The sequence below is a fragment of the Hemiscyllium ocellatum genome, chromosome 7 (assembly GCF_020745735.1).
Source record: "Hemiscyllium ocellatum isolate sHemOce1 chromosome 7, sHemOce1.pat.X.cur, whole genome shotgun sequence".
Classification (NCBI taxonomy): Eukaryota; Metazoa; Chordata; class Chondrichthyes; order Orectolobiformes; family Hemiscylliidae; genus Hemiscyllium; species Hemiscyllium ocellatum.
This window is the reverse complement of record NC_083407.1, coordinates 28,089,399-28,116,272: the sequence shown is the minus strand read 5'-3', so window position 1 is coordinate 28,116,272 and position 26,874 is coordinate 28,089,399. Positions and strand designations below refer to the sequence as shown.

Sequence of the window (26,874 nt, the reverse complement as noted above, 5' to 3'; positions counted from 1 at the left end):
TGTGGTCTATTGTTTGTGGTGAAGCTGTTAAGGATATTTTATGCTTAACATATGATTTGTATGTAAATTTTTGTTGTCATGCCACACACTATAGAGCACTCTATTAGCCAAAATGGTTATAGAAGTGTGCTGTAAAATATTTGCATGTACTGCACAATGCACTGATACCTGGTCATGAATTCAACAGAACACTGCACTGTCTGAATGTATTACCTAAAATAGAAACTTTAGCCATTTGAAAATCAGTTGAGCCATGATGAACAGGTTTGCTCATGTTTTAAATAAATATCAAAAGGAGAGAGATTTGTTCATTTAAGAAATATACAGATATATGTAACTTGAATCGGTGTTTTAGCTTTAAATTCCATTTTCATATTCTAAGCCCCATTACTCCATATGTCATAGCACCAGAAGCCAGTACAAATTTGGCATGACATTCTGATGCTTTTTCTTTTAATTGAAAGAGTTTTATCAAGTCATTCATAGCTGTGTTTGATGTTTTAATCCTTTATAATATTTCAATAACACATTGTCATCAGCTCATTTCACTGATCAAAACTGTCTCATATCCAGACCTCAGAATGTCTTAAAAATCTACAGTTTAGACATTGAGGTTTACAATTGGTTTCAGGCTGCTGTCATTAAAAAAAGTGCATTACATTTAATGGCTGTACTTGTAAAAAGAAGTACCAGAAATATTGAGAAACACAGGGTTTAGTGATAGGGAGGGACTGAAGAAAATCAGTATGAGGGGGGAAATGGTGTTAGGGAAATTGATGTATTAAAGTCTCCGATAAATCCCCAGCGCCTGATAATCTATATGCCAAAGTACTCAAGGAAGTATGTTCATTTCTTTTTCCTGAGATTCTTATTCACTTGATGCAACTGCAATATGCCAATTTCTGTGAACAACCAAAATTTTTTTAAGCAAGTGCAGGCTTTGAAGGATCTTCGCAATGCCTGCGAAGTGTCAAGAGAAGCTCTCTGAACAAAGGAACAGTCCTTCCTTTATACAAAATCTTTACGTCACCTTCAGTAACATCCACAAGACAACTCCCAGCTATTCCCTCACAGTCTGATGCCACTTAAGACACAATGCAGTGACTTGATCATCTCCAGAAACAGTGTAATGTAAATCATCCCTTAATGGCCAGATCTGGTGTAGATCATCTTTTAAAATTACAGGGTGTGGTCAGAATTCTAACTGCAGTGTTCTTATTGATTCTGAATAGGGGACGATCATGTAAATTTGCTTCTGAATAAGTAGGAAATGCCATGCAAATGGCAAGGGATGACAATGTAAATTCCTTACATTCTACCTGTAAGGCAGAAACATGTTGCCCTAAGACAGAGGCATACCACCCTACCTCAGGAACATACAATTTCCTGCAAGTCAGCAGAACAAATGTACCCTTTAATATCTCAAGTGGCCCTAGAAACAGTGGATGCACTTGTGGTCAGCTTCCAAGATTCTATGGATTCCACATTTCCTATTTTTCATGTTACTTAACTACGTCAACAAAATGTAGTACTATAGCATATTCCCTTTCAACTCGGCAGAAGTGGGTACTGAAGATGCTGGAGATTAGAGTCAAGATTAGAGTGGTGTTGGAAAAGCACTGCAGGCCAGGCAGCATCTGAGGAGCAGGAAAACCGATGTTTCGGACAATTCCTGATGAAGGGCTTTTGCCCAAAACATTGCTGCCTGATCTGCTGTGCTATCCAGCACCACTCTCATCTTGATATATTCCCTTTCAAGCCTAGTGGAAGGACTTGTTGCAAGTTGTTGGTTCAAGCCTTAGTTCTGAATATGAGGTTGTAATCTGAACTGATATTTCAGTGTAGCACAAAGGTATATTGGGAAGATGTTTCCATTAGTAGGAGAGACAAGGACACAACCTGAGATTAAAGAGAAGATCCTTTAGAACAGAGATAAAGGAGAAACTTCTTCAGCCAGAGAGTAGCAAATCTGTGGAACTCAGGTTATTGAGTATATTTGAAATATAGATAGCTTCTTGATTGTTAAGGGAATCAAAGGTTATGGGGAGAATGGGGTTGAACAAACATATCAGCCATGATTGAATGGTGGAGCAGACTTGATGGACCAAATAGCCTAATTTCTACTCCTATGTCTTATGGTCTATACAGCAGTACCTATGGAATAAAATTGCACATAGTAATTTTTAGCCAGAACTCTTGAATGCTCCTTCAATAACATCACCACCACAGCACCTTTCCCTTTAAATTGGACAGAGCAAAATCCTTAATGAGGAAGGAAGACTAGTACAGAAGATGAAGTTTTGAGCATAATTGCCCGAGGGACAGAGCTAAGAGAATGAGATAGAGTATATGCAAGAAGAAGACTGAAATAAAGTATAGCAAAGGTAGATGTAGTAGTCACTGGCCTTGTAGTGGACATTAATGGACTGTAAGGGTGGAAATCGGAAACTAGGTTAATGAAAGAAAGTTTCCAGTTCTGGGTAACAGCAGACAACTGCACTGATGAGATCATCAGCATGAGGGAAGAGTCCTAACTTTGACTGGAACAAAGAGTATTTCATACCTTGTTGATTTTGCTTTCAGCAGAATATACCCATGTTCTCTTCACAAATATATATCTCTGTCTTTCCTTTAACCACCATGAGCACTCCCTTTGTCATTTGCTGTGGGCAACCGCCATATCTGTTCCATTCACTCTATTTTCTAGCTCCTTTTCAGTTCTGAAGAAGGGTCATTAATGGGCTTTTTTTGTCTGTCCACAGAAGCTGACAGACCTAACTTCTCCAAATTTATTCTTTTATTTCAGAAACAAGACAGCTACATTCCTTAAAGGAACAAATAAAACTAATTTACTGCAAAGCAAAAATTCCAGAAAGCACGAGAGAAACCAGGTCAAGCTGGCTCTGTGGAGAGAAAAACAGTTTCCATTTCAAGTTTTCTATAACTTTTCATGGCAGAAACTTGTGCTGAATTTCAAGATGAACAATGTGGGCAATGGCGAGTCAGTTTGAGAAATATGGCACGATTGGAAAACATAGATGACTTGATGTTGAGGAAAACATGTCTAATTTTTCCAATCAAGATTTGAACTGCAACATGATTCTTCAGTGAGCAGCAAGAGGCGCACGTGTGTGCATTAAGATCTCATTATTACTTCCTCTTACTTCGTTCACATGAAGCTTACTATTCTCCTATTCTGAGAAAACTAGATGATGAAAATTCCTGACATGAAAGTCAGGATGGATATCTGATGATTTCAGCTTTCTGCTTGTTCCTCCTGCCCTCCATCTTGGCTAGCAGTCTCTGACATCTCCGTGCATGAACCAAGCCTTTAATGAGGTCAGCAGCTTCATGCTCCTGAGAAGCCAAACTGAGCATCAGTTTAGCAGGCCATTGCTAAACAAGTGCTGCTCGATAGTGTTGTTAATGATACCTTCTATCACTTTACTGAAGAACTTGAGTAGACTTTTGGCCAGTAATTTACCAGGTTTGATTTTTATTTCTGTTTTGTGTTCAGGACAAACCTGAACATTTCTCTACATTGTTGGGTAGATGCCCATCTTTTATTTTTCTTGTATTCATGTGTGAGGAGTGTGGGGGCGAGGTTTTCAGTATTGCCACATGCACAATCTCCTACCTTATGTGCACCAATAGACCCGAGTAGGTTAGTAGGTGATATGCAAGATGCATGTCATGGCATCTCTTTGACTTCCTTATCCCAGTGGATCGAGGACACTGTTAATCTCTTACTTTTGTATGCTGCGACTCCTGATTTGATCACGTTATTGATGGGCTACTTTATTTCTGATGTATTGTCCTGTGGACAGTTGGATGAGAAACTTGAGTTTAGAAGGCGAGGAATGCAAACCAGCAGGCACTGAGTGTGCAGGACCTGGATCTCCTTCAAAGATGCTGACTTGTACAGAGGGGTAACTAGGTGCTCACATACTAGAGGCAGCATGGTACAGCTGGTGTTGGAGGAATCATTCGAGTCAATTTAGTGGATGCTTCCAAGAAAGGTGCCTGCTGCTGCAGTTGTCTGTGTATGTTTATAATTGAATTAAGTTATTAATGACTCCTACCATGGGACCTTCTCCTACCTGGAACAGCACAGATTTTTGACCTTTGGCACTCCTCTGAGCCTTAGCAACCTGAGGCATTTCTTCATGGGCCAATTTCATTAACAGTGACATGCTGATGAGATCATTCTCCTGACAATAGCTAAAATAACCACTGAGGTGTCAGTATCTGAGTTGATGGAGGGTTTAGGAGACAGTGTATACAAACATCTGAAAAATTGCTGTAATTTTTCAGTGGTTTTTAGTCTGAGGGATCAGTGGCTTCTTGCTCAGAGGTGAAGGAGGAGAGGATGCCTCAGGCTGATCTCTTCATGACTTCATAACTTCAACTGTGTTGATGCCACTAGTTTAAAATCTGATTGAAGATTTGTAGCTCGGGTATCCGTTGTTGTGGTTCTGCTCGCCGAGCTGGAAGTTTTTGCTGCAAACGTTTCGTTCCCTGGCTAGGGAACATCATCAGCGCTGTTGGAGCCTCGTGTGAAGCGCTGCTTTGATGTTTCTTCCGGTATTTATATTGGTTTGTTCTTGCCGCTTCCGGGTGTCAGTTTCAGCTGTAGTGGTTTGTATATGGTGTCCAGATCAATGTGTCTGTTGATGGAGTTTGGGGATGAATGCCATGCTTCTAGGAATTCTCTGGCTGTTCTCTGTCTGGCTTGTCCTATGGTAGTGGTGTTTCCCCAGTCAAATTCATGTTGCTGGTTGTCTGAGTGTATGGCTACTAGAGATAGCTGGTCGTGTCGTTTTGTGGCTAGCTGTTGTTCATGGATGCGGATTGTTAGCTGTCTTCCTTTTTGTTCTATATAGTGTTTTGTGCAGTCCTTGCATGGTATTTTGTAAACCACGTTAGTTTGGCTCGTGCTGGGTGTTGGGTCCTTTGTTCTAGTGAGTTGTTGTCTGAGCGTGGATGTTGGCTTGTGTGCTGTTATGAGTCCTAAGGGTCGCAGTAGTCCCTTAGTCTGGCTGACTACTGCGACCCTTAGGACTCATAACAGCACACAAGCCAACATCCACGCTCAGACAACAACTCACTAGAACAAAGGACCCAATACCCAGCACGAGCCAAACTAACGTGGTTTACAAAATACCATGCAAGGACTGCACAAAACACTATATAGGACAAACAGGAAGACAGCTAACAATCCGCATCCATGAACATCAGCTAGCCACAAAACGACACGACCAGCTATCTCTAGTAGCCATACACTCAGACAACCAGCAACATGAATTTGACTGGGGAAACACCACTATCATAGGACAAGCCAGACAGAGAACAGCCAGAGAATTCCTAGAAGCATGGCATTCATCCCCAAACTCCATTAACAGACACATTGACCTGGACACCATATACAAACCACTACAGCTGAAACTGACACCCGGAAACGGCAAGAACATACATCAACAGACACATCGACCTGGACCCCACATACAAATCACTGCAGCTGAAACTGACACCCGGAAGCGGCAAGAACAAACCAATATAAATACCGGAAGAAACATCAAAGCAGCACTTCACACGAGGCTCCAACAGCACTGATGATGTTCCCTAGCCAGGGAACGAAATGTTTGCAGCAAAAACTTCCAGCTCGGCGAGCAGAACCATGCCACTAGTGCTTGCAGGAGGCAGGTGACAGTATAAGGTTTGAGCATGTCAAGAATGCATTTACAGTGGTGGTAAATGCAAAGCAGTGCAACACGACAAAGAGTCTTATTTAGAAACATGGAGGTCTCAGTATCATCAGGTAAGCAGCTGCAGTCCCCTCCTGCGAGTGCAAGGATTCCATGTAAGGATGAGGAGACAAATGTCAGGCATTCTGTGATCCATCTTGGCCTGCTTTCTCCCTATTCTGGAATGTTTTCTTCTGAAAGGAAACCACGGCAGGGATTGAGTGATTTGAAAGTGGCTGTTAGTGCTGGTGCTCTTGGGGGAAGGGTGCTAAGATATCCCGAATGAATGAGTTGGCAGCATAGAGTATTTAGGGCTTAGTCTGGAAAGGGGTTAGTCTGGGGGAGAGGAGTGGTAGTTAATGTGGATGAGATCATTTGAGGGAGGTTGCTGAATGTATTTGAGAGTGGTAGACCATGAGCCTTTGTGTGAGGTGTGTGCATCTTTTAAAGTAAAGAGACATTAATTTTTCCTTTCTACGTTTTTGTCCTCTTTGACCCTTATTGTTTTCCTTCTATCAAAAGTGCGCACGCATATGCACATACACATGAGCACACACACATGAATAGACCCATCAACATAACTTCAAAAATAATCCCCTGTCGCTACTGCCCATCTGCTGCTGCTGTTTTCCTCCTGTTGAGCTGACCACCTGAGTTGTTATGGTTTGACTTTTGTCACACATTTTCACCTTTACCAATATGGGGACAGAGAACTGCATAGTGAATCAGACCTCTAGGGGCCTCTGAACTGTCTGTCTGATTCTCTTGAGCTGGTTGGTTCTCACCAAGAGCACCAGCACTTTCAAGTCACTCAATCCCAGCCGTGGTTTCCTTTCAGAAGAAAACATTCCAGAATAGGGAGAAGGAAGGCCAAGGTGGATCACTGCCTGACATTTGTCTCCTCATCCTTACATGGAATCCTTGCCCTTGCAGGAGAGGACTGCGACTGCTTACCTGATGATACTGAGACCTCCATGTCTCTAAATCTGCCTGCTGCCCTAACTTATGATGTCAATCTCTCTAAATGTGCTAACCATGTAACCTCTGTCTCATGAGGCTGCATCATAATGAATTTGAGCTCTGAACTCCAGAGGTTAAGCTTTGTACAACCAGTGTCACTTACTGGATGTGGGTTCATCTAGGTCACGAGATGTGCCCATAGCTCACTGCAAGCCAAAGGAATGGGCATTCTACTTGGCCAAGCTGCTCTACCTTATTTAACTTGTACTGTTAACAAAAACTGGAGTTGTGTAGAAAATAAAAGCCCTTTGCCCTTACAAATCAGCAGCTCCCTTTCCTTTGCTCTTAAGTTCTTATGTTCCCTGTACTAGTTTAGAAATCTTTTGCAAAAATTACTGTAGTTAAAATTGAGTCCTTAACAGCATCAGTTCAACAATCAATTATCTCACAGTCCTCCGGGTGCTCCGGTTTCCTCCCATAGTCCAAAGATGTGCGGGTCAGGTGAATTGGCCAAGCTAAATTGCCCGTAGTGTTAGGTAAGGGGTAAATGTAGGGGTATGGGTGGGTTGCGCTTCGGCGGGTCGGTGTGGACTTGTTGGGCCGAAGGGCCTGTTTCCACACTGTAAGTCTAATCTAAATCTAATCAAAGTTGTCCTGTAATGTCACTCTTCGCCTTACTCTTCTCATGTTGTTTTATCCGGTGTCCTTGCTGTAGCTCGCAGATCTTTGGTGTTGATGGCTATTTCTAGGTTATCATTCTTCTCATCTTTTTCAGTGTATTCTATCTACCAATTTTTCTACATAATTCTTCTGTCAAAATTGCAAATTAAGGATTAGATATTCCATTCAGGTAATTTGTAATTTACTTCAGTGAAAGCCTCACTAAGAAATTAGAATATTAACACTCTCAATCTGAAATTAATTGTAGAATTCTCAGCACTGAGTTGCATTGATTCTCATCAATCACAGTATAAAAGGATCACAACAACCAACCAAGAAATGGGAAATATATGGTTATAGAGAGCGTAATCAAGATTTGGTATGTGAATTATGTGAAGCGAGAAGCTGAAATCTCATGGCAAATCTTTTTAAAAATACAGTTTCATGTTGTTAGTTTAAAAGATGTTGTAATTAATCATTATAAAGACACTTAACTACATTCAGAAAGGTAGGTAATTTGGAATGGAATTTTCTGATTGTGGCACTGCATTGTGTTGCACTTAAGTTGGTCCTCAAATATAGAAACTTTTTATGCAAGACTGTCAAATTACATGGTCTCTTCATTTATCTTTTATATGCATGATCTGGAGTTCTTTTCTCTCATTATTTACTTTTGTAGTTTTAATCATCGTGATGATACATCAAATAAATAATTTCTTTATTTGTAGAGTTATAATTGTGACTTGCTACCCAGTTCTAGTGGGGAATAACTCAAATGTGCAGCCTTTTAAACTGGCCTAAACATTACATTTGTTTAGTTCTGCCCAATGTTTGTGATGTGAAAATGATTTTAAAAATATTATGTCCCTGTAGAATTAACTGTATCAAATCCAGCTTGTTTTTCATCTTGTAGGCGCAATCCTTGGTCGATCTGAGAAGCAAGTATGCATTTTCTATAATGCAGACTGGGAGAAAGACCGAACAAATCTCAGTGGGATTGAACACTGTGATGGGGAAAAAGATAAACGGCGACACTGTTTTGCTACGTGGAAGAACAATTCTGGCTCTATAGAAATTGTAAAACGAGGCTGTTGGCTCGATGATTGGAACTGCTACGACAAGTATGCAATAATAATTTGCTGTCTTTACCTTTTTTGTACCTTTTTAAGAAAACTGTTAGCTATACTTTTGAATTTTAGCAGTGTTAAATTTTAGCTCCTATACTTAAGCATTGTCCAGCAAAAGTAAATTTTTTCAATATTCATTATGGTCACTTGGCAACAAACAAATATCAAATCAGTCTGTAATTTTGTTTTATAGGGGTGAATGTGTTGAAACAAAAGAGAGCCCTGAAGTATTCTTCTGCTGCTGCGAAGGCATCAAATGCAATGAGAAGTTTTTTTATGTCCCAATAATTCAGGAACTGCCGTGTAAGTTTTACCTTTGTAATCTTTATGGTTAAATGTTTAAATTATTATCCAATGTGAATAGAAGGATGCAGGAACAATCTTGAAGTACAAATTTGAAAATTTTGTTTAAATGTCATTGTCCAGTTAGTTCTTCTTCATATTCATTAATAAATATAATAGAAACTGCATACCTTGTTTTTGGAATGGTGGAGATTTATAATATTCTAAGCTTTATCATTCAGTAATTTGAAACGTAATGCATCTTACACATACTGTGCATTGCAATGAAACTACTTTTGCCTTATAGGAGTGATGCTGTCTCTGCCCAATATGCAGTGCTTTTTAATGACTTAATGTTTATTTGAATCTTATTTACATGATGTACAGCCAATTTTTTTAAAAAAACTTACATTTATGTAGTGCATTTAACAACCTCCAGTCTTTGCTGAGGGTTAGAGGAAGGGAAATGTTAAGAGTGGAATTAGCATCTGCAGGGCCTCCTTAGTAGAAAAAAAGATAAAACTATATATCAGTAACCTCTAAACTGAAATACAATACCACCTGTACTTTAATCATTGCAGAAATTTAGCAATTTAATGAAATCACTGAATGTATTTAAAAGTATGATGATCTGCAGTGATGTTAGATTGACTAAGCTCCATCTAGTGGCAGAAATTGATTAGTGTGGCTGCTTGCCCTTGACCATAGGCACTGATTCACGTGTACCATTAGTTGGAGCCCAGGATTTTCATACTAAGTCAAGAGGGAAATGAATATCTAAGAGAGCAGCCTGCAGAAAAGAGAGGACCAAACATGGACTCTAAAGGTAGGAATGAGGCCCAGGGGAGATGGCCAGGAGTGGACCAGAGAAAGGGAAGAATTGAGACCCGGAGTGGGAGAACGAAACTCATTGGTGGCGTTAAGTTTACAATCAAGCTATCACTGGGCAGAATAAACTGGGAGGTGAAACTGGGCAGATCACAGTAGGAAATAAGGCTGGGAAGGAAGGTCAAGAGGGAAAGCTGGTCTGAGTATACAGACCAAATAGTACTGGGCACTGTTTTGTAATTGTGAGGCATGCTGAAATAGTACTTAATGCTAAAACAAAAGTGGTGAACTGAAACAAAAAAGGCTTGAAAGAATAAAAATCGAAAAAATAACTGTGGATGCTGTAAATCGTCTGCCAGACATGTTGAGCTTTTCCAGCAATTTCTGTTATTGTTTTCTTTCAAAGAATAAATGATGTTAAAACAAAATAGCGTTAAATGGGACAACTTTTAAATGAGGACCAACAATGCATACAAATGCGTGGCTATTTTTCACTTGTTTAAAAAAGTGTACTCGGACATTTATGTGGGCAAGGTAGAAAAATTAGTTCAGTTGGAGTAGGGGTGCAGGGTATGCATAAAAATGTTTTAAAAGCTGTTCACTTCCTTATGGTTTCTTCCAGGTTCTAGCTATAACTTTGCAAACTGTTTTCTGATGTGATTCAACTTCATCGTATGAAAATTAATGTGACATTAAGCGCCAACAAAAACAATAGAGTTATTCAATATATAGTGATTAAAGTTTGTATTACATAGACCAGTAATGTCAAGGATAAAAAGTGAGCTGATTCAGCTTGGTTGACAAAACGGCTATTAGATCATATTAATCGGCTGTTCAGGCTTGAGGGGCTGAATTGCCTATTTCATCTAGTTCCTACATAGATTAGATTAAAACCAACAATATGGGGTTCAGCTTTGACAAAGGGTCAGTTAGACTCGAAACGTCAGCTGTTTTCTTCCCTTACAGATGCTGCTAGACCTGCTGAGATTTTCCAGCATTTTCTCTTTTGGTTTCAGATTCTAGCATCCACAGTAATTTGCTTTTATTTTAATGAGGTTCAAACCTCATTCTGGCTGAGGCAGACTTCGAGCCTGCTTTGATGGCAGAGCCAGAATTTATTGCTTGCCTCTAGTTGATGCTGAGGAAGTGGAAGTGAACAGTCGTCTTGAGTTGCTGTAGTCCATTTGATGCAGGTACGTGCACGATTTATGTTAGGGAGGGAGTTCCAGGACTCTGACTTGACAAAACTAAACAATATGTTTAATGATGTGATTAGCATAACTTAGCTGTTAACATTCCCAAGTCAAGATGGCATATGGCCATTATCTGCTGCTCTTGTCCTTTTAGATTGTTGTGGTTATAGGTTCGGAATATATTGTTTAAGGAACCTTGGTGATTTTCTGCAGTACATTCATTGATGGTTCACAGTGCTGCTATCTTGTTGCAGTGGTGAAGGGAGTGAATGTGGGTGTGGTGCCATTCAAACAGATTGCTTTATCCTGGATAGTATTAAACTACTTGTGTTGGGAGCTGCACTCATCCAGGCAAGTGGGGGGGTATTCCATCACACTATTGACTTGTGCCTTGTAGATGGTCGCCAGGCTTTAAGGTGTTAGGAGATTTCAATCTTCTGACCTGCTCCTGTCGCAACAGTATTTAATGTAGCTTGTTCAGTCAAATTTCAATTCATTGACAACTCCCCAAAATGTTTATCTTTACCATACCTGTATTTTTCAAAAAAGGCACTTTGATGTGGTTCAGCAAATAATTATCACAGACCTGCCTTTCAGTTGAGGACTTGAGAAGGTTAAACAGTCATTGGATTCTCAGTACACCTGCCTTTTGCATAGCATTTAAATAGTGGTTCCAGCGTTGTCTTGCCAGCTCTCCAGGCTTCTTTCCATGAAGGGGAGCTCACTACTCTTAAAGATATATATTTGTAATTCTCTTGGGCTATCACGTTCACTGTTCCAGGAAAAAAAGTAATTAGAAAAGCAAATTAAATGTTGACATTTATTTCAAATAGAAAAGGGTATTGATGGAGAGCAGCTTTTCTGCAATGAGACAACTCTAGAGGACTATGTGCAGTTTCTGTTACCTTTTATTTAAAGAGGGACATACTTGTATTGCACACAGCTCAATGTTCTGATCCTGGAACAAAGGTTTGTCTTATGGAGAAACATTGAGTAAGTTGGGTGTTTAATAGATTGAGAGTTGATCTTAGAACCATAGAGTGCAGAAGAGGCCTTTGGTTCTTCGAGTCTGTACCACCAAAAATATATTACGATTTGCACAAGTCTCACTTTTCTACACTAGGCCCATAGCCTGATCCTTATGCCACTTTAGAGTCATAGAGATGTACAGCACGGAAACAGACCCTTCGGTCCAACTCATCCATGTCAACAGATATTCCAACCCAATCTAGTCCCAACTGCCAGCACCTGGTCAATATCCCTCCAAACCTTTCCTATTCATATATCCATGCAGATGCCTTTTAAATGTTACAATTGTACTAGCCTCCACCACTTCCTCTGGCGGCTGGCTCCATACATGTACCATCCTCTGAGTGAAAAAGTTGCCCCTTATATCTTTCCACCCTCACCCTAAACCTATGCCCTCTAGTTCTGGACTTCCCCACCCCAAGGAAAAGACTCCTCTGACTTCTTAATCTAGTCATGCCCCTCATGATTTTATAAACCTCTATCAGGTCACCCCTAAGCCTCTGACGCTCCAGGGAAACAGTCCTAGCCTATTAAACCTCTTCCTATAGCTCAAATCCTCCAACCTTGGAAAATCCACTTGTCTCGTTCTATGTTGTGACCGCTCCCAGATAGGTTCCTTCAAGATACGTTGTGAAGTTCACTCTTTTAATTTTACTAGACGCACTCCCATGTCTAGTGATACATGAATTCAACAGCAAAGGCAGTAACTGTAAACTCTTGTCAGTTAGCAATGTGGGTTGCCCTCGCCCTCGCCCTCTGTCCTCACCATCTGCTTCCCCTGTTCTTCTCCTTTTACAAGTGCTGTTGTTATGACTTTGTTTTCCTCCAAAGTTCCAAAATAATGCAACAGCATATAAACAGTAATGCTGCTCCTAGAGTTCGAGGAAATCACCTCTAACACCTAAAATACCTCAAAAAAGGAGCAGCCTGTTATAGCCAGAAAATTTTCCTGTCCTCCATCTTGGTTTACCCAGCATCTTGAATCTTGTAACATCTTATTGAAGAAAAAAGGAGCTGACAATGAGGGATCTTGTAGCACTACTGATGTCTGAATGTCAGGGCCTGAGGCCTGGGTTTAAGTCCCACCTGAACTGGAGGGATGTGATAACATGTCCAAAGGATTAAAAATCATTACATGGTGGTAGACTTTTCCTATTATGTGAGATCCTGGAAGATCTATTTTCACAGCAAATAAACCTTAATCCTTGTAATTCTGTTCTCTAGAGAGCAGTGGAAACTCAGCTTTAAAGATATTCAGCTTTAGATCTGCCAGTTAAATGAGGATTATGGGAAGTAGTGGAGTTAAGGCTGCAGTTTATTTGGCCATGGAGTTGGTTCAAGAGACTATCCCTGCTCCTCAAACTGTTTAAATGATCTAATTGCGTTTCTAATTTGCATTGAAGTTGTACGCTGATTAACTTTTGCACTTCAAAGCATTTGATCTTGCATATGGAGCACCTTATCAATGGAACAAAATGCTTGTGTGCAAAGTTTCCAGTTCCCACCCTAATCATTACTTCAGCACGGAGGCTCAAACTCTCTGCACATACATCTCACTTTAGGGCAGCCTGAGGGCTATTTTTGTTTTTCTAATCATCCTGTTCAGAGATGTTATTACAAACCCCTGGAATAGGTGGGGCTTGAACCCAGGCCACCTGGCTCGAAGGCAGGGATACTACCACTGCACCACAGGAGCTTTCCAGTTCTTCCTTTCATATAGTCCCACCTGGTTTCCTGGTTGAACTTGGTCTCTCTGAACAATTTGTCATTTGATTTGTTGTACTTCCTCAAATTAAAAAGTGTAACTGTGCATATATTTTGGAAACCAAAAGAACTGTGGATGCTGTAAATCACAGACAAAAAAAAATTGGAAAAGCTCAGCAGGTCTGGCAGCATTTGTGGAGAGAAATCAGAGTTGACCTTTCAAGTTGATTGACCCAATACTGTTCTCGTAGTGAATAACTATTGATGTGTCATGTCATGTTCTCAGTGGATTTTTGCTTCTTTTTACTTTCCAGCAACATTCTTGCACTGTCGGTCATTTGTTTCCTTGTTCCTTGCTGTATCACCTTCCCTTTTGGCTCTGTAAAACTAACTGTTCTGTCATTCACTCAGTCCTGTCTTCAGCATGTCGCAGACCTTCCTTTGCCCTTGTCCCACTCTCACCTTCCTAAAAATCTATTCACTACCTTTTTCAGCTTTGGATTGCATATCCATTAACCGAAATGTTGACTATTTCTTTTCTCACAGATGATGTCTGAACTACTGAGGTGGTTTCGACAATTTCTCTTTTTAGTTTAGGTTTATAGCATCTGTGATATTGTGTTTCTTGAAAAAGAATAGATTATTTCATGTTAGAGTTCTGTGTATATTTATTATTATGTTCGACTGCACAGTATCACTTTTATATGTTCTACATTTCAGTATTAGTTGGTATACATCTGGTTTTGGAAGAAAGTGAGGACTGCAGATGCTGGAGATCAGAGCAGAAAATGTGTTGCTGGAAAAGTGCAGCAGGTCAGGCAGCATCCAAGGAGCAGGAGAATTGACGTTTCAGGCATGAGCCCTTCAGGAAAGGCCCTGAAGTAGGGCTCATGCCTGAAACATCGATTCTCCTGCTCCTTGGATGCTGCCTGACCTGCTGCGCTTTTCCAGCAACACATTTTCAGCATATATCAGGTTTTGCAAATGGGTCTTGTGGCTAACATGGGAGCAGGGCTATCAGCGGTAGATGGGAATAGGGAGTTGAGGTCACAATCAGATCAATCACGAACTTTTTGAATGGTGGAGTAATCTCAACTGCCAAAAAGACTATTCCTGCTCCTAAGTTGTATGTGTGTGTATATTCCAAAGTGTAGATTTCCGCAACTGTAAATATTTAGGCTATGTTATCTGAAATCCAGATCACATAAAGTACAGATTTTTTGATTTCTATGGAATGTGACATACTTATGGAAACTATATACCTTTTGAACAAGAACCTTTAACAAGGATGATATTAACAAGCTGAAGGTCTCAATAATTTAGCATCTGATTCTGCATCATTCAGAAATGTGTATTTCTATTTTTAATTGTGGAACTTGGTGTTCTTCCAGTATATTGTTTTATGAATTTGAAATGCCAGGGATTGTTTGGTTTAAACATGTACTACCAATAAGCTTTGTTCAGCAGATGTTTATATTAGAATTCAGTTCTGCATTTTGGTTGGCATTTGGTGATTATTAAATCACATGAAATGCTTTGCAGTAACATGATTTGCTTTTGCAACTTCATTCTTAATTTTCAGAAAATGAAGAGCCAAGTTCTCTCCTCAAAAAAGTACAGAATTAATTTGTTTACCTTTTTGACTTTTCCAACTGTCACTAAATAGTGGTGTTGTGGGAAAAAAAATTGCCAATTGAAATTGAGTTCTTGTACCTTGAATTAGGGTCTCCTCAGTTTTCTATTTTTCTCTCACTGAAAAACAAATGCAAATGTTGATTGTATTCATGCACATTAAGTCTAATTTGATAGCAAAAGTGGTTAGCGTGAATGAAGAGCAAATCACACCCTGCTGAGAAGGGCTTGTTGGCGAAATTAAAGGTATGCTAATTCTAGACAAGCTATTAGAATAAGAAGGCACCTCAAATTTGTGCTATTTCAGGAATTGTTTAAGGAAATAAAACTTTATACCACCTGAGCTATCGCTGTTTCTTAGACTAATATCAGATGCCTTAAAATCAAGTCATATCCAATTTTCAGTAACTAAATTCCATGTATTAAATCCGGACTTAGTGAAATTGTGTGGGACCCAATTGGGGTTGCTAGCTCTGGGCAACAATAGTCGCTTGGAAGCTCTCCCTGAGTTTTAATAAATGTGCTTCCCTTAACTTTACCAAATACAGGCCTTTTCTTATAGTTTCACCTTCTCCCACCCCCCACCATGCTCTCAGTTCTTACTTTGGGCGACAACAATTTTCAAGTCGTGAAGTGGGGTCACATTGGGAAAATGTTAGGCAATCACTACATTAGATTCTTGCTTAGATTCTATAGATTGGATATACTGTGTTCTGTAACTATTATTGCTAATTGAATTGTCATGCTAAAACAAATTCTTCCACTGTTTATATTTGTACACAACTGAAATTTGTTATCTAACGTTCACAATTAGTAATTTTATTGAGGCTGAAGAAATATATAGTAACTGAAATGGGACACTTAACTATTCTTGTTTTAAAAATAGAATTTCAAATCTAGTTCAATCCAATGTTATAACCATTAATGAAGTGGTTTAAATCTTTAGAATTGTTGTCTGGGTGACATAACTCCGAAATGTCTAATTATGTTTTCTTTTCCTCTACAGCAACATCAAATCCAGTCCCATCAAGGCCTCCGCTGTTGACCATTTTGCTATATTCACTGGTACCCATCATGGGGTTTGCTGTTGTTGTGTTGTTCTCTTTCTGGATGTATAGGCATCACAAATTGGCATATCCACCAGTACTTGTACCAACTCAGGTATAGCTCAAAGTCTCCTCATCAATTCATCTTTTTTAACTCGAATGCATAACATATACTGGAATTGTATTTTTTTTAAGAGTAGTTTTGCCAACTAATGAGTCTAACCTTGATTTTTGCCTATTCAGAATGCTTATTTGTAATTCTGGAATGGAGCATCATCTATTAACAAACAAAATTGTTTACCCGCTAAACTTGGATACCAGCTTAATGACAAGTAGAGCTCCACACTTTACTAAAGGACTTGAAATCTTTTGGCTTCATTAATCTGTTGCTTCATAGTCCTTTTTCCCTCGAAATATTTCATGGTTTTAACCAGATTTGAAAGTTATAGAGAATATGGTTCCAAGGAAACAATTAACATACAGCTCAACCAAGCTCGTATTGCATGGAAAACAAACAGAGGACTGATTTAGTCCATTCCTGTCCTTCCGTTACCTTCAGTGTATTCATACAGTTAATGATTTATTGTGAATTTGAATTGAACTGATTATCATTTAGCCATGACCCGGAATGGTTACGGCAGGACCAACGGCTGGGGCCTGGAGCACTGGTGGGCAACTGCTGAGTCACAGCTGTATGGCATGGAAACAGCCCGTTAGGTCCAACTCGACCATGCCAACTGCATATCCTAAATAAATCTAGTCCTGTTTGCCAGCATTTGGCCCAAATACCCTCCCTATTCATATACCCATTGAAATGCCTTTTAGGTGTTATAATTGTACCAGCCTCCACCACTTCCACTGGCAGTAAATTCCATACATGCACCATCCTGTGTGAAACAGTTGTCCCTTAGATCCCTTTTAAATCTCTCAATTCTGACCTTAAACCTAAAGCTTTCTAGTTTTGGAATCCCCCACAATGAGGAAAATACCTTGTCTATTTACCTGATCCATGCCCCTCATGATTTTACAAACTTCTATAGTGTCATCCCTCTGTCTCCAATGCCTCAAGGAAAATAGTCTCAGCCTATTCAGCCTCTCCTTATAACATTCCAACCCTGGCAACATGCTTCTAAATCTTTCTGATCCCTTTCAAGCTTCACTTTAGCTCATTTGGGCTTAGAGTCTCAGCCAGGAACAATACCACAACCAGTGATCTCTGTCCCTACTCCTGCATTCAGCATAATTTTGCTATCAACCTTAAAAGGACAGATTTATGACTGAATAATAGCAAAGTCTAATTCGCACTCCCTTCTTCTTGAGTAGAATCAGCATAACTTAGAAAGCACAAGTTTGGTACCACGTATCCACATTTTGTGTGTGGATAGTGAGCACCCACAATCTTAACCTTGTCTAATTTGCTCAGCCTTAATCTTTTGTGGAGGCAACAACAAAGAGTAAGCAATACTTACTCTTCCAGTACAGTGCAATGCCTACTATAGCATATCCAAGCCTCCAAAGCATAAAATGATGTGGGGATCACTGCAGCCTATAAACCATGGCTCCTGTTTCAAGTTTAAGATTCTGATTCTGGAATACTCATTTACTCAGTCAGCTAAAAGCAGAACTGATGCTTTGGAGGCAGTGATGAACTTTTTCATCCAGTCTGCGCTCATCGAAAGAAAATTACTCTGTGGCCCACATTTCCTGTGATCTAGTTGTCTGTCTCACTTGATAGTGTAAGGTGTGCTGTGGGTTCTGGTTGGATGAGGTTTTCCATGGGTTTTATAAGAGGTAAATTTTCTCATTTGATTCAGGGGACATGTTGACAATGACCTGAACTGTGTTCCTGAGTGAGTGCTGTTACAAGTGTCATTCACATACTGGAAGTCAGTAACTGACCAGTGGTGTCTTTGCAAGGCATTCCAAATTGAGTAGCCAGAAAGGCATTCTTCCAAGCCACTGTGCATAGCACTGAGGTGCTGATCACACAAAACCGGCTCTGCTAGGCAGGATGTGTTGTCTGCATGCTTGAGAAGGGACTCCCAGGGCAACTCAAACCTTGTTTGGGCAACAGACTGTCTAGCAGACAACAGAAATACTTTAGATTTTCCATCAAAGCATCCTGAAGATATCTAACTCTTAACTAATGGGAGGCTCTGTCTCCCAGCTGATGAAAGTGGAATAGAACTATCCAAGAAAGTGTAGGGGACACAAAATTTCATCGGGAACACTGAGGTAAAGTCAAGACATTGGAAAGAGTGAACACAAACCTTTCAAAAGCTCATCTATCCACATGGCCAGGCAATCCTTGCAGAGTCTAAAGATAGGTCCATTGTACAATCGGCCATCTGGGAATCCACCAAACTGGATTAGAAGCAAGTCATCCTCATTTTAGACAGTCCTGGAATAAAGGCATTATAGTACTACTTGGACCAGTAAACCCAGAAATAAAACTTTGGCTATCAATAAAAAGAAAATGCTGACTAATGTTGGAATGAAAAATCCAAAACTAAAATATTTGTAAGAGATGGAACATTGTTTTTTTTTGTCATTTCTTTTCTTAACAGTTAATGTTTCAAATGTAGATGCTTTGGCAAGACTGTCTGACAATGTTGGAATTTTTAAATCATAGACTGGTGTATGTGTTTTTCTGATGTATCAAATTACCGGAACTTAGCCATTTTTGAGACTATTACAACTAGTGTTATGAGTTAGTGCCCTCTGCTGTTTGCAAAATCAATTGAATATATTTTCAGAATGGTGAACTGTAGCTACATCCATAATCATAAAAATTATTTCCTTCACCTATGTTTGTCATGAGGTTTAGATTTGATTTTTTTCTTTTGACTTTGGGATATCTACATAACTTCTTACTGTGTTTATTTTAAATTTATTATTATACAATACGACAGGAATAGATCCGTATAGTTTGTCTTGTGTCACTAAGTTTCGTTCAAGGTAAGTATCACAACTCGAGCTTTTTTTTTGGACCAGTTTCTGTGCAGTAAATTGTTATCATTTAATTTCAAACTAGCAGTAGGTCATCTTTCAGACATTATATTCTTGATTTGATTTGACTGATTTTTTTTGCAGACGCACATACCGAAGTACAGCGAAAAATTCTGTTTTGCGAGCAGTACAGGCAATCTTTAATAAGCAAGGACATACACATCATGGGGCTACAGAGCGAGGTATACAGGTTACGGCTTTACACGAGGTGCACAAAGCAAGATTAGTGTTGGCAAGATCAACGTTATTTGAAGTTAGAGAAATTCATTCAGCAGTCTAATAACAGCAGGGAAATAGCTGTTCTTGAATCTGTGTTTTCGAGTTCAACTTGCTGAATCATCTGCCTAATGGAAGAGGTTGGAAGGGAGCATTGCTGAGGTCGGAGGGGTCTTAGATGATGATAGCAGCTTTTCCCTTTGAACAAGAAGTGTAAATGGAGTCCATGGACGGGAGATTGTGTTCTCTGATGGTCTGGACTATGCGCACTACTGTCTTATGATCCTGGGCACAGGGGTTGCTGTACCAAACTGTTATGCACATGGATAGAATGCTTTCTGTGGGGCATCTGTAAAGGTTGGTGAGGGTCATTATGGACATGCTGAATTTCCTAAGCTGCCTCAGGAAGAAGAGGCAGTACTGTGCTGCCTTGACCATTGCATTTATGTGGGAGGTACAAGACAGATTGTTAGTTATCGTCACTCCTCGGAACTTGACGTTTTTGACACTCTCCACTTCAGCCTCGTTGATGTAGATAGGGGCGTATCCTTCTACTTTCTTCTTGAAATCAGTGATCCATTCTTTTGTTTTGCTGACATCGATAGAAAGAGATTGTTATCATGGCACTACAACGCCAAGTACTCTAATCTCCTTTTTGTATTCTGATTTATCACTGTTTGATATCCAGCCTACCATAATGGTGTCATTAGCAAAGTTGTTGTTGGTGTTTGTACAGAATTTGGCTACACAGTCATGGGAGTATGATGGGGGCTAAGAATGCATCTTTGCGGGTTGCCAGTGTTAAGCATTATCATGGAAGAGGTGCTGTTGTCTATATTCACTAATTGTAGTCAGGAAATTGAGGATCTTGTTGTAGAGGGTGGAGCTGAGACCTAGATCTCAGTGTTTTGAGATTCGTCGATGGCGTTGACTACAGCTCTGCCTTCAATGAGTAGGAGCTTGACATTGGTGTCTTTGTTATCCAGATGTTTTTGAGTGTAGGGCTAAGGAAAAGGTTCTGGATCAGTGGTGCTAGAAGAGCACAGCAATTCAGGCAGCACTGATTTCGTTGCTGGATGGATGCTGCCTGAACTGCTGTGCTCTTCCAGCACCACTGATCCAGAATCTGGTTTCCAGCATCTGCAGTCATTGTTTTTACCTAAGGAAAAGGTGTCTGCTGAGGACCTGTTTTCCCGGTAGGCAAATTGCAGGGAATTGTGGGAGGCTAGAGTTGATATGGGCCTTGACCAGCCCCTTAAAGCACTGGGTGATATGTTGTTGAGTTACATATTTCTGGATTAACAGGCTTGCAGGTTCCTGAACACACTGGAGATTGAGTGAAGGATCATGTCATATCTTCTAGGCAGAAGATCAGGATGACTATTCCATTTAAGGTCTAGGAAGGGACCCTGCATTTCAAAAGAGAACTTGCCTTGGCATGGGACTTGCCAGAACCACCAAATCAATGTGGAAATGTTAGTTTACTAATGTAGGATGCTGTGGTTGAGTATTCCTCTTTTCCAGAAATGGAATTTGAAACTTAGTTAGATTTTGTTATGCCAGTTAATTTGTACTGTCACTTGCTTTCTGTGAGGTAATGAAGTTTACCAACTTATATCTGGCTTTCTTTCAGTAAATGTTGAAAGACCAGAGAAGTACTAATGGGGGCATGTGTGGGAAAAAAAAGTATTATCCTAGTTCAGATCACAAGGTATAACGCTACACGCCTGCATTATCTTTCCATAATTGTATAATTGACTGTCACTGCATCATCCTAACCTGAGAGGTATATAGTGCTAATGTTACTGCAATAGTAATCTCAAGGTCCAGGCAATTGTTATGGTAACACTGGTTTAGATCCCACCATAGCACTTGGTGGAATTAAATTTAATGAATAAATTTACAATTATAAGTTAGTCTTCGCAACGGCCGGACATAGTCATTTGCACAAAATTATAACCCGGATATATTTTATTCCTCCAGCTGGCCAAATCCAGCACAGTCAGTGATACAGTGATTTATGTAGCCGATAGGGAGTTGATCTGGGAGTTCTCAGCATTGACTCCAAACTCCATGAGGTCTCATGGTATCAGGCCATACATCAGCAAGAAAGCTTTCTACTGATTACCACCCACTGTTCTCTCTCAGATGATGAATCTGTACTCCTTCATATTGCGTGTCACCAGGACTGACACCAGTAATGAATAAGATAGCTGAATGTTGAAGGACATATTTGTCAGAGAGGCCTGTGGTGATGCGGAAACCAATGAGAGAAAAACCTTGTTGAAATTGCCGTCAGCAGTTCACCTGGTGGCCAGCATTTGTCCACAACCATGTTGATTGGAATAGCCACTGCACCACGCTAGAGGGAAAAGACTCTGACATATAATTTTGTGATTATCCACAGTGTACCAACCATTGCATTATCTAGAAAATTCACTGTGCTAAATCTGATAGATCTTGAACAGATCCTGCAATTCACAAACTCACAACTTTCTGGTCCATCAAAATTGAAGAATTGTGCTGTGTAGCAGCCATCAATCTTGTAAGATAGTAGTTTGTTGATTGGTCAATTCTGTTATCATGGTCTGGTATGGCTCACAAACTCTACTGTGGCATGGCAATTTTTCCTGTATTTATTGTAGATCAAACAGTGGGTAAGGAATGTGTATAATTTGCTGATTTCTGTTTACTTTGAGTAGCTAATTTTTTTTTGTTTCTGCACATCTCTTCCACTGCATTTCTGATCAATTATATTCTAGACGTCACTGCTATAGGTGAACGTCTCCCAGTTTCAATGTCAGGAACCACCATGCTTGCATTTCCACTGCAGATGTCATTTGTTGTACAAACATAAATATCCAGGATATCATGACCCAGTCATCAGTTCACTGTACAGAAGGTCCTTGGGTATATGGGCGTCATATATCTGCTGAACAAGCTGAGCTGTTGAAGGTTTTGTTTTTAGCTTAGCAATAAGAGTGTACTGATGGAACTAACGAGCAGCAGGATCTCTGTTTGTGATTTTGGTCCTGCCAAAGATACATTTGAGACAGCAAAAGTAAAAACTGTTCAGACTTTTCTCCTTGCTATCATGGTCTCACCACTGCAGAAAAGTGCACTGGTGTGCTGGCTTGGTAGATCGCAGTTAGATGATGTCAGTCAGATTCTACACTCTTTCTCGGCTTTGATATGACGTAACAGCATCAAGTGGCAGATTGTGGAGTTTAGGTACAGGTAGGTCATTCTGCTATAATGTGTGTTTCGTCAGCGTGCGTGCAATTGACCAATTGTGGACACTGTTTGGATAATGGAAACTTTCTACTGAATGAGTATAGTGATTTCCTATTGGTGATCTTCTACAGTGCGATTTTCCATAGTAGTTTTCTATGGTGGATTTTCTATAGCGTGAGGTTGCAGAGGAGCACAGCTGTTGTGTTATTGCCGAACAACCTGTATCCTATGGCTATCGCAATCTGCAGCATAACATTGTCAATCGGTTATTGGCAATGATGCAATTCCCAGCTTTTTTCCTCATGCTGATGGTCAAACCAAGCTCCCTTTTGCTGCTGCAGGCATGGTATGTTATTGTAGCATTAGCAGCTGTGCTGTGAACCTGACACACTATTGTCTAGGATTTTAGTTGGGCAAGGTTGAACAGTTTTACTATTTTAAGTAGGTAGGCCTGTAGATGTGAAGGCACATGGCAGCAGCAAAGAGAAGAACATGCCTGAGAGTCAGTGTTTGAATGCTACCCTTTTTGACTCGTGTGAATTTCAAAGGGGTTTGTGTTGTTTTGTCTTAACTGATCTTGTTCTTCACCATGTCATAGAAAAGGCATTAACTAGCTTGGGCAGTGGCCAATTTTCTCAAGCAGCTTAAATAAATTACTGCAGTTCATATGATTGGATGCCTTGTTGAGACTGATGAAGGAATGTAGTCTTCTTTGTTCCCGGCATTGCTGTTGCCAGCCTAAGAAGATCATGTTAAAGTCAGACCTTCGTGTTGTGAAACCATCTTGAAGTTTGGCATAAACGTGTTCAGCCATGATCTGCAGTCTGATGAGAGCAAAACAGAAAAACACCTTTTGCACAGTGCTGAGCAGAGAAATGATTCCATGATTGTTAATTGTTCGGATTATTCAGATGCCCTTGGTTCTATTACAGGGTCACAACCTTTGCATCATGTATTTTTTAGAGCACTGTCCCTACCCTCCCACAGAAACTGAAAAATTTTTGCCGATACTGCAGTTGTGCTGGTTTAACTGAAGCTTTGCTTGTGCCAAGAAGGTCAGTTGCCAAGCTTCCAAACTATGGATATCATGTCCAACTCTAATACGACAGAGAGACTTTCTGAGGTGTCTCGCCTTAGTAAGAGTGCTTTTCCTAGAGAATGCCTTAAGGTCATGGTCTAACCATCTAACTGTTTATTGCAGTCATTGATGATTTCCCCTTTTCATTGATTTCAGTCGAGCCATTTTCTTTGTTGATGGACCTGTTGCTTTCTTGATCCTTCATATTTCACATGTTGAAGAGAATCTTAATATGTTAGCATTATAGACACAACTGTAACTTGTATTCACTTGTGCACTGTATAGCAATTAGTTGGACTTTACTTTGAGTGGCTCTGACTGACTTCAGAGTTTTCTTAAGAGCATACTGCTTGGCTTCAGTAACAGGACCCATCACGTTGAAGCTTACTTCAAATCAGGGGTGTTTTGAGTATGTCTCATTTTGCTTTTTCCCTTGGGGAATGCTAGACAGCGACTGTTTAGTTGAGTCACAGAATTGTTGGTTTTAATATTGCTGGCATTGCTACGAAGACCACACTTCTGCTTTAAATGCAGAAATGTGTAGTGGCAGCATAGTGATGTGATCGTCAGCAAACAAGACTCTGAAAAGCATTTTGAGAACATGCATCTGCAATCAGATGTTGTGCTGTTTTAACTGAAGCATTTGCCCATTGTTATGAAGATGTGGGTGTACTGTACCTTTAAGAAAGTTAAAGGCTCACAGCTAGTGTAGCTGGATGCCGGGAGACAGAAACAAATTTGAATTAGGTCAATCAGTTTAAATTATACTCCAAAAAAATACCAAACACCAATCAAGGTTGAATTTAGTTTATTGACAATATTAAAAGCCAATTACACAATCCAATGCTTTAGGGGTGTAAGACCAGGAAAAATTGAACAGTTTGGAGAGAACTGCCAAAAGACCAACAAATGTAGACTACTAGTCAGAACTGTCTGAGGTACGTGTCCAGAGAAGGAGTTTACACAGGAAAAAACATTGACACCAACCTGGAGAGCAAATCTGCAAAGAGAAGATTCGACAGCTCGCTGGTTTTGAAATTTGCATTTTTCAGTAAATCTTAATTGAGGGTTTTATTGGACTAGTACTATAGAAGAGAAAGTAAAGGATAGGTCAGGGGACGGAGTTGTAAATAGTTATTAGTTAATTATTCTCTGTTATACTTTAAGAAATAAATTTGTTAATTTTTACTTGAAATAGTTCTTGGCCTCTTGAATTTTCACAGATAACTCCTTTCTGTGTTGCTGGTTTAAAATTATTGGGGGGGTGTTTACCTCGTGTCGTAACAGGTGGTGTATCCTTGTTGAGATTTGAATGGTTTGGGGGCTTTTGTCTGCAATTTGGGTCTTGGATTTATGATTTGAACTGGTTTAGACAGATTTGAATCTTAACAGATTTAAACACTTGCAAGTTAGTGTCCTAGATCCTTAAATAAAATGCAGGTGAGACAATTAGTTTAATTTTGGTGACTTGAGGTTGATCAAATTAAAAGTGAGAAATGGCTTTTAAAATTGCTAAAACATTCTGATTTGAAGATGATTCTCAGATTTGCCAAGAAAGTTCAGAAGGAAAGAAAAAGGCCATACTTTTTTAGAATTACAACGTAAGTTAGATTTGGGTTTAACCAAGGGCAAAAGTAAAGCTGATATTGTAATTGTACAATTAGGTGTATCAGAGAATCAGACAAGTTCAGTAGAGGTAGAAAAACTTAAATTACAATTGAGGAAAATGGAGTTAGATGATAAACAAGGGGAGAGAGAGAGAGGAAAGAGAGAAGGAGAGAGAAAGAGTGAGAAGGTTCTTGGCTGAGCAAAGAGAGAGAAGAATGGGAGAGAAAGAGAAGAAAAAGAAAGAGAGACCAGGTTCTTAGCTGAGCAGGAAGAGTTTGAAGTTGAAGTTGAGACTTAGTCAGCCAGGTCAAATTAACTGGATGGAAATTTAAAAGAGAAGGTAATGATATATACAGATATGTCAAAACTCTGCCACATTTTGATGAAAAAGATATTGAAGCCGTTTCTTTTTCATTTGAAGAATTGGCTAGGCGGGTGGAGTGGTCTGAGGATTTATGGGTAATGCTAGTGCGGACTAAACTGGTAGGCAGAGCGAGTGAGGTATTTGCCACACTCCAAATTCTCCAAAGAATTAGCCTCTGCGTGTAATGTTTACACTGAATGGGGAGAAGGACAGTAAGTTATAATTTTGATAGATACAGGATATAACAAGTTGCTAATAGTAAGGGATGAGCGAATATGCACTCTTTCTGATCTGTTGCCCAAGTGTGTGATAGTTTGTGGGATAGATGGACAGAAATTTAGCATTCCCCTATGTAAGATCAGGTTGGAGTGCCAACTCAAGACTGGGGAAGTTGCATTGGGATTGACAGAGTGTCGGTTCCAGGAATTCAGTTTGTTCTTGGGAATGATTTGGCAGGTACCAAGGTCAGCGTGACACCCCTTGTTGTGGAGAACACCAAGAAACAGGAGTTAAAACAGAAATATCCTGGTATTTTTCCAGACTGTGTGGTATCCAGATCCCACTATCATAAATCACAGTACGAAGTGAAAAGAAAAGAGAAAGACGAAGAAGTTGAGGTTCAGTTTGCTGATCCTCTGTTTGATGTAACGGTGCAGGAAAAACGTGAACAGGCAGAGGGTTAGACAGAAGTGTTTTGTCCTGAAAGGCTAAGAGACTTGTAACAACAAGATACGATAATAAGAGGTATGTATGTGGATGTGTACTCTGAAAAGGAGGGAGAGAACATTTCGGAAAGTTATTAACTGAAAGCTGGAATCCTCAGACGGAAATGGAGACCATAATGGGTTACTGCAGAGGAGAAATGAGTCAGTACACCAGTTGTGTTGCTGATAGCATACAGACAGGAGGTGTTACGGATAGCACATGAACTACCTGTAGGAGGTCACCTCAGGGTATGAAAATCTCCGACTAAGGCACAAAAACATTTTTATTGGCCTGAAACGCACAAGGATATAGTTAACTTTTGCTGAACTTGTCATACATATCAAATGATAGGTAAGCCACAGGTGGTACTAAACCCAGCACCTGTGTTGCTAATTCTCTCATTTAAAGAGCCTTTTGTGCAGGTTAAAATTGATTGTGCAGGTCCCCTCCTGAGA

The 26,874-nt window shown here is 39.9% G+C and overlaps 1 protein-coding gene across 3 annotated transcripts in view; it reads left to right on the top strand.

Annotated features, from left to right (window-relative positions):
- The window catches only part of LOC132817046 (activin receptor type-2A), a 144,704-nt gene that overhangs the window by 86,151 nt on the left and 31,679 nt on the right, over positions 1 to 26,874 (top strand). For all 3 annotated transcript variants that reach the window (XM_060827104.1, XM_060827105.1, XM_060827103.1), the window contains exons 2-4: positions 8,278 to 8,485; positions 8,685 to 8,794; positions 16,166 to 16,320. In XM_060827104.1, the coding sequence (XP_060683087.1) occupies positions 8,278 to 8,485; positions 8,685 to 8,794; positions 16,166 to 16,320 (473 nt within the window). The remainder of the gene's footprint in view (positions 1 to 8,277; positions 8,486 to 8,684; positions 8,795 to 16,165; positions 16,321 to 26,874) is intronic.